Source organism: Dermacentor silvarum, chromosome 1 (assembly GCF_013339745.2).
Source record: "Dermacentor silvarum isolate Dsil-2018 chromosome 1, BIME_Dsil_1.4, whole genome shotgun sequence".
In the NCBI taxonomy this organism is placed as follows: Eukaryota; Metazoa; Arthropoda; class Arachnida; order Ixodida; family Ixodidae; genus Dermacentor; species Dermacentor silvarum.
Genome location: NC_051154.1, coordinates 13,606,156 through 13,619,374, shown reverse-complemented (window position 1 = coordinate 13,619,374; position 13,219 = coordinate 13,606,156). Strand labels below are relative to the sequence as shown.

Here is a 13,219-nt window from a genome sequence, read left to right as displayed (position 1 = left end):
ACGGTAAAATGCCAGGATTAAGGTCATGGTTTATGAGCAAGTTGGTAATTTTCAGCGTAGCGGTCCTAATACTGGCGTCGGTAGCTGTTTCGGGAAACTTCCAAGGTTAAGCTCGCAAAGGTCGCCGCTTAGTTCAATGCCTCCGTAATGGTAGCGTTCGTCGTGGATGCGTTGTCATTCCAGGATCCAGGGCAGTGAGCGCTTGCGCTCTGGCGTTTATGGTAGGCTTCGAAGAAGCAGCTGCTGCCATCGCCGCGATGCCGAGCAGCGCTTTAGAGCCGTGTCATCCTGAGAGCTAAACTGGGGACTTGTTAGGAGGCTTGCAGCTATCAATATGGTAAGTTTCGATGCTGGTTTCTGTCGTGTTTACACTTTGCGAATACGTAACGGCAAGCTTTCGGTTGCCCCTGTGGGGCGTAATGTTTCCCCTTGTTCTGGCCTATTGCTCATTTTCAGCCACGGGAGAAACTGGCGACCCGTTGGTGGACGCTAGAGACACCAGCTCCCTCGGGGCAGTCTTGCCCGCCGTGCAGCAGCCTTTCCCCCTTATGTGCCGGTGGGCCTGACCGCCCCCTCGTCCGAAGAAGCACATGCCGCGTCCTTGTTGTGTTCCCGCGTGGCTTTTGTATCCTCCCGGCGGCAATCCGTTACGGTGTCCTTGGGCCGCGCGCGGCTTCAAGGGCGACCGCGCGACGACGCTCGGGACGTGCGCCTGGTTGACCGCTGCTGCTTCTGGTTATGTGCGGAGGAGGAGGAGAGGGCGATGATTCGCCCCATGTGCAGCTGCTGCCTTCTGCTTCCCAAATTAAACAGGGCCGCGCTCACGACCGTATCGTAAGAGAGTGGACAAAAGGAGAGATCTCTCTCTCTCTCAACGTTGCTTTCACTTTTCCGACGTAGATCCGGAGACTCGTGCAGCGCCTGTATGCCATTCACGCTCCCTTTATGCAGCCAGCCTCTGGATTGTAGCGAGTGCGCGCCAGGGCTCCAATTCTCTCACACGTTAGCGCGACTCGGCATTTTGGAATGGTTGTCGTGGATGCATGAACCACAGCTTTCGCGACTATCGTTGATCTCGGCCCAACGAGCCCAAGGGCGCCTCGGCGCTATCGTCAGGGTGTCCCTTGACGAAGAACTTTCGCGCAGTGCGAAGTGTGGTGCTGGCGTCGAGACAAAAATATATATAATTGAGTTATTGCCCTATAGAGAAGAGTCCTCGGGTGCAAGCAGAATATGCGAGTCTCTTGTCTGGCTTGAATTTGAATTAAGCGAAGGAGATAAAAAATAGTGTACAGTCCTTGTGGGTTATGTATAGGGAGACCGGAGTGAAACGACAACAGGAAAAAACGAGGCAGGTACGATCTTAAATGTAATTAACCCGATACTATACTGTGGCGTCGAGGCTTGGCATGCCGCTAAGTACGCTCTAGCCCAGAAACACCATGCAGTGTCTCGCACACACTATCGAATGTAGAAACCAGATTTTGGATTATTTTTTTCCCCCCCGTTTTGGCTTGCCTGTACGTGCAGAACAATCATATGTGACCTAGCGAAAAGCGTGCATGCTCCACTGGTGCGTCTCTCTGTGATCTGTCACACGGCGACACCCGCCGTGGTTGCTCAGTGGCTATGGTGTTGGGCTGCTGAGCACGAGGTCGCGGGATCTAATCCCGGCCACGGCGGCCGCATTTCGATGGGGGAGAAATGCGAAAACGCCCGTGTACGTAGATTTAGGGGCACGTTAAAGAACCCCAGGTGATCGAAATTTCCGGAGTCCCCCACTACGGCGTGCCTCATAATCAAATCGTGGTTTTGGCACGTAAGCCCCCATAATTCATTCATTCATGTCACACGGCGACAGTTGTCAACCACAAACACTTGTCTCACGGTGAAGCGCTGTGCGAACTGGCCGCGACATCAGCGCAAGGATGGTCTGTGTTGTGCTTTTCTGCGCCGAGTGGCCGTTTGTATAAGTGTACTATATCCTCCCCTAGCCGATTGAGACCGTGCGGCTGTGGGATTCGTGTCCTATAGTCGTGGTAGCGGACTATCCGCATGCAGCCGAAGATACTGCAGCAGGACGCGCTCCGAGCACGATCGCCGCGCACCTCGCTGCCTCCCCGTGCAGTCACTAATGGCCGGCGCAACCTTAATCGACTCACGGACGGCGGCCGTCTGCTCACGGACGGCGGCACGGTTGTTGCGACTGCTTTATTTGCCGTGGACGGGCTATTCTCAGTTATGTTTGGGCCACGGAGCCACTGGGACGGGCGTACAGAGCTGCCCCGGAATGCGAGCTAGCCGAGCGTACGGGAAAAAAAGAAAATACTAATAAAGGTAAGAAGGCGAAGGTTGGCCACACACACATGCGCTCGTCTGAGAGACCTTAGCTTCCGCGCCTTCGTGAATGCCGCACCTTTCTCTCGAAGGGCTCGCGTAATATGTGAGTCATGGCACGTCGAGGGCCACGTGATCGCCTCGTCGGGCGAGGTGGCGCCTAGGGGCGCAATTCGCACTTATTATTAGATATCGCGCGAGCGTCCTTTTTGTTCCCTGTAGCCGTGCCTTCACTCCGCGACGTGTGCCGCTCGTTTTCGTCGCTAATTGCCGCAGGCTTGTGCACAAGCGGCTGTATCGCTCTAGAATGCTATAGTACAGTCTGTAACAACATCCATTCGTACAATACACGGTGTTTTTCAACTTGGCCATGGGCGAACGTTATTTGCGGCTTATGTTCTTAACAGTATATCAAATGCTTAGGTGGCATAACTTGCCAGGGGTCAATTTTTTTTACGTGATTTGTAGACAAATGGTAGCACACAGATGTAAAACCAATCATTGTTCGTTACTCCCAATGCATACGCAAACTCATCATTGTGTGATCGTTACGTGGCACAATTGCGGCCCCCAGAGACGCTGGATTTGCCTCTGTGGTAATCCTTATATGGAACTCTGAGCGAGACAATGCTGTCGGCGAACATGCGTTCGCTGACCTCGTTTGTGTGCATGCGAACGGAGTAGATTGGAATGAATGTTTATGCCAGCCGCCCTTTAGTACAAAGACCGGAAAAACAGTGAATCACTGACATCTCACGTTTGTTTTCGGTCGCCAGATAGGCGGTAACCTTTGCGGCCGGCCGTTCCCTTGCGCGTCGCCAGAACCTTCCTCGGAGGCATGCTGAATGCCCGACCAGTTGTCGTCGAGGGCCCCGTGGGGGGAGAACATCTTCTTGTAAAAAAGGCAGCTGTCGGCCCCATCCGGACGACCGGCCGCGGCAGTGGCCCCGCCGGTGGTGCCGCAGGGGCGCTTCCGGCGGCGGCGCGCGTAGTTGAATAGGCGCTCGTCCGGAGCGCCGCCTCCGGACCTCCTCGCCTCGGAGTCGCTGGTGGTGGCTGCTGCCGCCGGCTGGTTCAGTGCTCCTGCTCGGGCCGAGCGGCGTGCTGCTGCCTTTGCCGCCGAACGGATATACTCCGGATAGATCGGGGTCACGTCGTCGCTCTCGCTTTTTTTCCCGTGCGCGTCTTCGAGCGCGGGTGTCGTCGTCCAGCAGGCGCGCCCACGCGCCGGCCACCCCGACGACCGTCGCCGTGTTTTTCCCCCGCCGTGGCGCGATGCAGCGTCCGCGCAAACCGAGCCTCTTCGACGCGCCCATCTGGAAGAGCCTGCCCTACTCGCTCTGGGCGGCGCTCCTCGACGACGTAGACGAAGACTCCAGCGACGATGACTCCGAGTCCTCACTCTTCTCGTCCAGGGTCTCCTCCGAGGGTTGCCTCTCGGACACCGAAAGTGAGTCCTTGCAGAGTGCGGCTGCAGCTCTGTGCCTCACGTGTGTTGTCCGCAGTTGTTGGGTGGCGATTGTACGGCTGACGCGCACGCTGGGTGTTCTGGCACGAGACGGTAAACACCGCCTTCGACTCTTCTGGACTGTTGGTACTCTAAGAGTGACGAAACCTCTTGGGTCCTTCTGTCAAGAAGGGATCAGGCGTCCATGACTGTCCGGTAAAAAATTGCGCTTGTAGCACCACGGTTGTTGCAAAGCAATATGAAATCTGGCGAGCTGCTGAGGGCTAACCATGACGATTAGTAGCACGAAAAAAAAAAAGTGAGGGGGGGGGGGGGCGAAAGCACGGCCACTTAAAGGGTGTTTGCATGCGCTGCGGGGGCTTTTGATAAGCAGCATAACTACTACATGGGTCTGCAGTGCCTTAGGGCATGTCTGTGCGTAATCATCATGTACTAACGAGGCAAGCGGTGTTGTCTTCAAGACAAGTTTTTGCGATGTTCATCTAATGCTGTCATGGCTCTCACTTGTAATATTCTAAGACACCTGACAAAGAAAGTAGACCTTTTATTTGTATACCCTATCCTATCCGCCTTCACCCCCTCGCCCTTGTTTTCATTTCTTTGTTCCGTCGCTGCTGTAGACGCAGCCAGTCGAGAGAGAACCTTGTAATTTTCTCGGCGGCGAGTCACTTTGCGGCCAGCCTCGGAAGCGATGGCGAAGCCGAAAACTTCAAGAAGTGCATTCACGACGCGCAAAACCGGATCCATGCGTAGCAGCGTCTCTCCGGCAGTCGCCCGATAGCTGCGTCCCAGGAAAGCTCGGTCGAGTTTCAATGCACTCGCTTCACAGTTTGAGGATGATGAGCTGTCACTTGGATGACTCAGTGCACGCATTCCTCGTTTTCGTGTAGCACTGCCTTCGGGCTCGACGCGTCAGGTGACGCGCCGTCACACCTTGCGTCGACGGATTGCTGCTTAGCTTGTCAGCGGAAACACTGCTGAGATATGTGGCCACTGCGGATGGGGCGCGGATTCTTTGAGTGTTTGCAAACTCCTCCTTACAGCGTGTTTACATTCTCGGTTATATTCGAAGGGAAAAAGAGAGCCCCGCTCTTACTATTCGATGTTGCACATTAATTTGCATTTACTTTCTGTTAATTATCTTCTCCCAACGTCCTTTTTTTTTTATTGTTCAGTGTCCTTTCTACCTCAGTGTTTTTCAACTCGGTGGCAATTCTGTCTTAAGGTAGCTGTCATGTACGGCATGTGCCTCGTCGCCCTCGTAGTAGAGTGCACTTTGCAGCGAACCAACGGGACTCCCCAGCGTGACGAGCAACGCACCACTCGTGTCTAATGAACCAAACCAGTGCAGTTATACAGTAGAAAGCTGAACTTCGTGGTATGTTTAGGATTGCCTGTACATTTTAAAAGAGAATCCCGTGACATTCAAATCCAGTACTCCTCTGCAATAATATGTGATTATTGGGCACCAAAGGTGTTCTCTCTCATGGAGTCGTTGGATGTGCGTTGGTGCACGTGATCCGGCCACGTTACACGCCGCGTGGTGTCTCGCGTTCTCGAGAACCCTTGAACGCGAGATAAGAGGTCCGAAAAAAGGAACGGAAGTGGTTTCCCTCCTGCGAGGAAGCCGCGCATCGAACCCCTGTAAAGGAATGCGCCCGTTCTGCGCTGGCGCGCACGCACACTGGGCGCATGATCGCTCTCTGCCCTCCTCCGACGCCCGGCGATGACATGGCACGCGCTCTTGGGCCGCGCTGTCGGCCAGTCCGTCTGCGGGAGCAGCGAGTTGGATCGCTCTCTTTTGTGACCGCTTCCGCTGTTTGAAGCTTCGGCGGAGTTGCCGACCAGTACGCCGAGGCGCCGCTGCGCTTTTTGAAAACGCCGGGATTGTGCGACTTGCTGTGGCGGTGGTTGGGCGCTTCCGTGCGTGGTGTGCGCTCACTCCTTCGTCTTCGGTCTTACGGGCGCCTTACATCAGTACTGCGTAATCGAGCAAAACGTGCTCCTCGCTAACATTTTTTTTTTCTTTTAATTCTCTCGTTGCACTCTAAGTGCAGTGTTGTCCGTCCAACTTAGATTGGACTGGTGGGACCACTTTGACTCCTTCTGCATTTGTTTAAGTACTGGTGAAGCTTTCAGTTTAGCTTTTCACAACCAAGGGAATCCAGATGATAACGTTGTTGAAATGCGGCACCCGGATGAAATAAGCGAAATGCCTGGAGAAGTTTGTTTTTGTTCATATCAGTGGGTGTACACCCACTGCCAGACCGACTCCTTTCTGTGCGCACTGGCGAAGATGACTGAGTTGTTATCTGAAAGCCGTCATGTATACAGTTCATAGGTATAACCTCGCAGGAACCCTGGGTCGATAAATTAGCCATCGCAGATCAAATAATGGTGAAGCCGGGTACGTTCACAAATCTTCCGTATCAAGTAATATGCGTACGTAAGAGCTCGTCCAAAAGTTTCATTATTATGTCGCGGGGCATTGTACTACTGATTCGTCACCCTGTAAAAGACGATGGTGAAAATTGGTTTCCATTAAATTCTGAAAAGTGCTGCCTTCTTTGGGGTTCTTAGCAAGGACATGTAATATCTAACATGCGCATTGCGTTTGTGTGTGCCACAATGTTTGCAGCGAGGATTTTGTGCTGCACGAAGCGATAATGTGTGCCTGTCTTTTTCTTTTTTTTTTCTCTCTCTCTCTCTCTCTCTCCTTCGATTCGAAGACTGGCGGCTACGTGCTCGTAAGATAGTTTGTGTTAATTGGAGGCTTTCGACACCTTGATAATAGGTTTAACAACGAGGCGCGCTGCTGCTAAACATACTGTTAAGATAGCCAAAATTCCCTGCGACTCCAGGTGATCCAGTCGTCGTCTCGGTGGGGTAAACGATTTCGAACGGTATCCAGCTGCGCCGGGATTGTACACTGTCAGTGCCATGAAGTTGGTTATCGGGATTTGAGCACTGTGTTAGCATTGTTTTGGTACGAGCGGTGACATCATTCGGCTGTCTGTCGCCTCTGACGATTTTGCTGTTAAGTAATGCCGGAGCAGATAACTGACGAGAGGGCACTTGCGTGGCCGATGTTCCGTTCCTCAAATGTACGCCTTTCTGTATATATGAAGTGCTTACAGTTGATGGACGCTCGATATTGCTTCTTATATGCCAGATTTATTTTCTCGTGATGTGTGTCCAGAAATAATTACTTCTTTATGTTGAGGCGCATTGTTGATAGCTTCGACTATTCGTTGGAAAATTGTGCAGACGCGTACACGTGCAAATATTCAAGTTGTTTATTTAGGTTCTTCGTTTATTCTTGTAGAGCGTCACCTTTGAGAGGTGAATACTGGGAATTCATATGTACCATCAGCAAAAATTGACTCGCGAACAGGCAATACTTTATTAGAACCTCTGTTACGCGTAATTACATGGAAGTACGACATTTCATCTTTCTGTAGCCAGTTTCTAAGCATGGAGTAATGCCAAGTGTATATATATATATACGTTTTGGAGCCTGAGTTAAGCCACTGTTACAAATTGAGGCGACCTTGTAAATGGAACAACGCATTTGACTAGTTTCGTAATTGTTTGAATTTACGATGATACTGTAACTGGCGTGTTTTGTGCTTGAAATATGTTCGGAAACCAGACGCTCCCTGAACGCGTCATTGAGAGTTAGCAGGAGTTATTTTCCGTGACGATCGCTTTTGCCCGGTCTTCAGTTTGCACTGAAGAACAGCGTCCTGATAGTAATCTTTCACCACTCCCCAGCTATCGTATATCGAGGAGGTCGTGTTTTTTCCTCGGTAGTGGTAACGATGGCCGAAGATAGGCACCCCCCTGGCGGCCTGCAATCTTCCTTGACATGCGCTCCTCCAAAAAAGCATGTGCCGTTTTTGCCTGTATTACAAGGGCAGCGACATATCCGTGAGACTGTAGCAGTTTCGTCGCCTTCTCCAATAGCATCGTAATTAATCTGTTACGACCGAGCTGCCGGAACCGAATGCAGGCCTTTGTTCTTGCACGACCTTGAGACACGCTGTCGCTTGCTTCATCTAGCATTTAACGGCCGTTGGGGTGCCGTGCCGGCCATCCAGCAGTGACAAACACCTATTCGTGGAGTGTGCAACACGAGTGTATTGTAGTAGCCGGCCTGCTTTCTCCGTACAAATCAGTGCGCTTGACATGTGTAGCACGGTTATGTAAATTACTCACTACCAAAGCGTCCAGTTTGAACGAATCTGTACTGTACGAGTTTGAACGAATCTGTACCTGGCGTAGAAGGGAATCGAACAGCGCAAAAAGCGTATAGTGAAGACGACAGCCCTGTTCGATTCCCGGCTAAACCAACCAGTCCAGTTCAGCACACCCCCGCTTACCATGTGCCTCTGCCACCCCTCTTCTTGCAGTGCCTAATTGCGTTAGTGATGGAGTTAGTCGCTTATCTTGTAATATATCTTTAAAGCTCGGCGCTCGGGTGCGAAAAGCAGCGTACCCGCCGTGGTTGCTTAGTGGCTATGGTGTTGGGCTGCTGCTGAGCACGAGGTCGCGGGATCGAATCCCGGCCATGGCGGCCGCATTTCGATGGGGGCGAAATGCGAAAACACCCGTGTACTTAGATTTAGGTGCACGTTAAAGAACCCCAGGTGGTCAAAATTAGTCCGGAGTCCGCCACTACGGCGTGCCTCATAATCAGATCGTGATTTTGGCACGTAAAACCCCATAATTAAATTAATTAAAAGCAGCGTAATATGCGTTTATTTTTACTTGTGCGTACGTAACTTTATACCGCTAGTGCAGCACGTAGTTCCTACAGCTCTTGTGCGTTTATGCACGCCCCGGCAGAAGGGACGCGGAAAGCTGCAGGAGCGCCATCGGCAGCGCGGGTTCGACATTCGCCGGGTCCTTCCAACGTTAGCCAGTCCGTGCGTGCGTGCCCTACTCTGGTATATAACGGCAGCTCTGAATGTGCTCAAATGTGGCACAGCTGCGCGCGTGTGTGGACCATCTTCATTCTTTCTCGCTCTGCCGGTGCCTTTTGTGTGCGGCGCAGAAGACGAGAAAGAAGGCCGCGTGTCCGGCTGGCGCGTCCCTCGTCCGGCGGCGGTCTGGGAACGAGCTGCCCTTCCGTGCGCACAGATGTGAGCAAGATGGGCTCTGCTGCTTGTCGCTGAGATAACGAGCCTTTGCAGGAAGAGAGCCTCCTACCCCCCGGCGTGTCCATGGTGTTACTCTTGGGGACACCACGCGTACTAATAATGCGTCCAATTTTTGCGGCGATGTTCTGCGCGGCCTCGAGGGCTGTTCGCGGAAGGTCGTGTCACACCAGTGGTGCACTGAAGCGAGACCTAGAATATTTCGCCCCTTCGTTGATCTGAAAAACGTCCACTGTGTTGCTTTACGAGAAGTTTTGGCCAACTTTGCTCAGACCCCTGACGACGCTGCAGCCATTCGTTCGCGCGGCCACTGTGCTTCGCGCTTGTGGCGTTTCTGCGCCTCGCCATGGTCAGCCCTCGTGCCCTCTAGCGTTAGCGAACCCTATGCGCTGTCTCTCTGTGTTATTAGTCGCAGCCCGTTGGCGGTATTCCAAGCTCCCTGCCCTGTATTCAAGCACGCGCAACGTCTTCGGCCGCCGCGCCGCCGGTAGGAAGTTTCCACGAGACGCTTTTAATAAGTCAGTTCTCTCAAATAGCATTCCGCATCGATGTGAGCGGAATGCAATTTTTCTGAATAAGAGCGCTATCAGCGCTTGCTGTTCTGCTCGCAATTTGTCGAGACCAACGACGGCTTTGTGGTGCAATTAAGGCTTTAGGAACTATTATATCGGATATAGCTCGCGCCGCGGTGACCATCGTTACCTTCTTATTTCCATGTCGTGTTGTGTTCCATTTCCCAACGCGCGTAACGTCTCAGCGCACAGTGGTGTGGAATGGCCGCGCCGTTTGTCTCTGGAAAGCTGTGCACCACCTGACTGACCGCATACATATATATGCAGGGCCGGTATTTTGTAGCGATGCCTTTTCGATGCTAATGCCTTTTCGCGCTTGGTCAGTGGTCAGAGCGACGGTCCACTCACGTTATCAACAGGATCAGCCGCCCGTGAACGGTGGATGATAAGACAAGTATAGAATAAGGCATAAGGCATCGCTACAAGATACCGGCCCAGGGCCGCGATTTTGTAGCGAGGCATTATGACTTATTCTACTCTAGTCTTATCATCCACCGCTCGCGGCCGGCGGATCCCGTTGATAACGCGAGCGGACCGTCGCTCCGACCACTGACAAAGCGCGATAAGCGCGAAAAGGCATTATTACTTTAAAGGCATCGCTACAAAATACCGGCCCAGGAGTGTCTGTGGGCCACTCTGGCATGGTGCCACGCGTGTCGGGGTTCGATTCCCGACGGGTATTTTTGGCACTGCGCTGGAGGAGCCCTCGGCGTGTCTGGCCGGTCCGTGGTGAGGCAAGCGGCGGGAACGAGGCCGTGCCCGCGGGGGTCAGGGTTGTTTCTGCGCCCCGGTCTATAACGGGCCCTCGAGGCACGCAGCCGCTTTCAGCTCTCCGGATGTTGTTCCTTTTGCTCGTTGAAAAACGCCACCTTTTGCCTGATTAAAAGAGTTCCACTCGGAATAGCTGCTGCGCAGTGGTCAAAGTACTTCAGGATCAGTGCTCCCTGCTTTTCGTTTGTGAAAATTCGAGGTACTTTCTTTACATCTATTTTTTTTTAAAGAAAACAGTATAGTGTGTTTGTGCACTTTCCTTTTCACTGGCTATGTTGGTGACTATGTACACTAAATTTTACTGTTCTTGTGGCAATTTTTGTGGTATTTAGAGATATATAGATACAGTGCTTTTATTTTACTTCCACCATATTAAGAAAAGATTGACTTTGACACATAGCTAAATTCTGCCTTTACAGAGTGTTTAATTGATGAGGCGGTGATCACTTGCATGAATAAGTGAACTAGTGGAACTTTGTGAATGAGCTATGTAAAACGCTTCGATTTGTCGTGCGAGCAACGTCCGCCTCTTCAAGTAATACACCTGGAGAGGCGGTGAAGTTGCTTCAAGTAAAAAAAAAAAAAAAAAAAAAAAAAAAAACATGGTCATGTGGCTATGCCCGCTGTTTATATATATCGGTATAAAATTACTGTAATAGTACAGCAACGAGGCTGAGGCCTTATCATGAGACGTGCGTAAAAGCGTCGTACGCATACCGGTCATCGTCTTAAAAAAGGCGGCGAACAAGGTAGTGCACTGTCCGTGCAATAAGGCGGCTCAGCGTCTTCCGGGCAGGCCGCGTGATCATCCGTGCAAGCAGCGCCTCCATGTTACGGCGCGCGTGGACTGGATGCCACGTTGTCGCCGTCGCTCGTGACCCGGAGCGACGCCGTGGATGCCAGGGCGTCTCCCCGCCTTTCGCCCTGCGACATGTCTGCGTGAAACTTATACGGGCATCCTGTCACACTCTTTCTTCCTCTTTTCTCGCTTCATTCCGCTTCGTACACCGCTCCCTGTTTTCTCGGCGTTTGGGGATTTCGCCAGCGGTGACGTTCCTCCGCGCTCTACACTCTCCTGTGCCCAACTCCGTGCTCGCCGTTCAAAAGCTTCTGCGGCTCCGATTTCATCAGATCGAGACGAGCTCCATTTTTCTCATTTTTGTGTCGAACACGGCGAAGGCCTTTTCGCGGAGGCTGTTCGGTTGCGGGCGATGCGGGGTGGGGGGACGAGCGCTTCGGGACGGGGGTGCATCGCTGAGTGCTTTAAAATTTCCGCTGTTTATGCGGCATTCCGTGTTTCTTTTTTGCACGACAACATGCCTCGGTGGATTTGTTTGCGCTATGCACGTGGTGTCCTCACTTAAATGGCAGCTGGGATGTTGCTAAGGCGCTCATTTAGTAACGGGAAGAGCAGCCCTGAGAAAGCAGTTGCTTTGGCGGGGGAATATAAGGCACCGCGATGTATCCGTTGTAATTACAGGATCGCACTGGTCCCAAGTTTCGGTGATGTAGCTTGTCGCTGCTCACGTCTTGACCATAGCCTGCACCGTATCATTCGTGACTGCTTTGTACACGACGTGTGTAGCCATACTGTGTCTCCGGCGTTCTATATATATAGTTGCGTTGACAGAACTTCGACGATATTGTTGTGCGACGTTTTTTTGATAGACCACTGGTGGTGTCGCATTTCATCCGCCCTCTCGCGTCTTTACCGGAAGTGAAGCGCACCGGAGCGCACGGATTGTGAATTCATACAGTTGGGAGTGGCCGAGGCCGGCTTGATGGCTTCGTTCGCGGATGCGGCGTGTTGCAGCTGTCGCGACGCATTTTTGAAAAGTATTGGCTCGCTCCGATGCGACGCGCACTGTAGCTTCGGCTCCGAGATGACGAAAGCGTGTGAGATCCGGAAGGGGCATCGTTCCTTTCTTGATGATGACGTCATGGCGAGTGTGTCTCGGCTGCGTGCAAGGTGGCAAATGGACGGAGTTGACAGTCCGCCACTCTTTTGGCATTCTTGACCGGTTGTTGCGTTCTGCAGCAACGCCACTTGTATTGTACAGATCACGGTGTGAGATATGTATCCGTGGTATAGGTCAGTGAAGCTTTCCGGCGAAACAACTCTGATATAACTGAACAAACCATATTTTCGGTGTCCCAGAGCCCGGTTATCTTCGAAATAAACCGCGAGCTTTGAAGCGCTGCCGCGTTTTGGAGCGGTAGCTCCAAAACGGGGCAGCGTGACCAGGCAACGGTGACCAGGCGAAGAGGCCGCCCTGGCTGTTTAGCCGCAGGCTGGTTCGTCGGGCCACATTGCATATTTCGCAACGCCTCCGACACCGAGAGCGATGGGATGACGTCTTCCGTGATGGACACCCCGAGGTCCGCCGGGCCTTGATTCGGAGAGCCCGCGAAATCGTCGGAATCGTCTGGGGCCTTGGACTAAGAGCATCACCATCAATCTGTTTTTAACAATAAATGTTTTTATCATAGTATCTCAACGCCCTCCCAAATTGTCTGATGGTCATCTCTTGTGATGCTTCATACGCCACGGTTATCTCAGGATTGGTCTGCGTTCGACGTCACTGATGTGTATGACAAAACTGTATGTTGCTTTTAGGCCTCAGCTTACAAGGCCTGCTGATCTATCTGTCACAGCAATTGCATCAACACCAACTAGATCAACTCTATCTCTTCGTTAATTAATCTAGCTTACGGCCTGGACCTCGTGGTCGTTGACAAAGAATAATTTAAAGGGACACTAAAGAGAAACCGGAAGTTGAGCTTTAATGGTAGATTTTCCTATCACAATCACAGTCATACCATTCTTACGGCGAACAGATGTTTAATAAGCGAGAAAATATCGAAAAACTGAAGGATAGGTGCTGACGCCCCTTCGAGTTTCCCGCACTACA

General features: G+C 52.1%; 1 protein-coding gene across 4 annotated transcripts in view; it reads left to right on the top strand.

The window, feature by feature from the left end:
- Nucleotides 1-13,219, top strand: part of LOC119457011 (disco-interacting protein 2-like) — a 272,844-nt gene that overhangs the window by 85,099 nt on the left and 174,526 nt on the right. For 2 of the 4 annotated variants that reach the window (XM_037718858.2, XM_037718836.2), the window contains exon 1: nucleotides 2,976-3,787. The exons of the other annotated variants lie outside the window; for them this stretch is intronic. In XM_037718858.2, coding sequence (XP_037574786.1) covers nucleotides 3,613-3,787 — 175 coding nt within the window. In that variant the 5' untranslated portion in view covers nucleotides 2,976-3,612. Of the gene's footprint in view, nucleotides 1-2,975; nucleotides 3,788-13,219 lie in introns of those variants that run through there. 4 annotated transcript variants of the gene reach the window in all.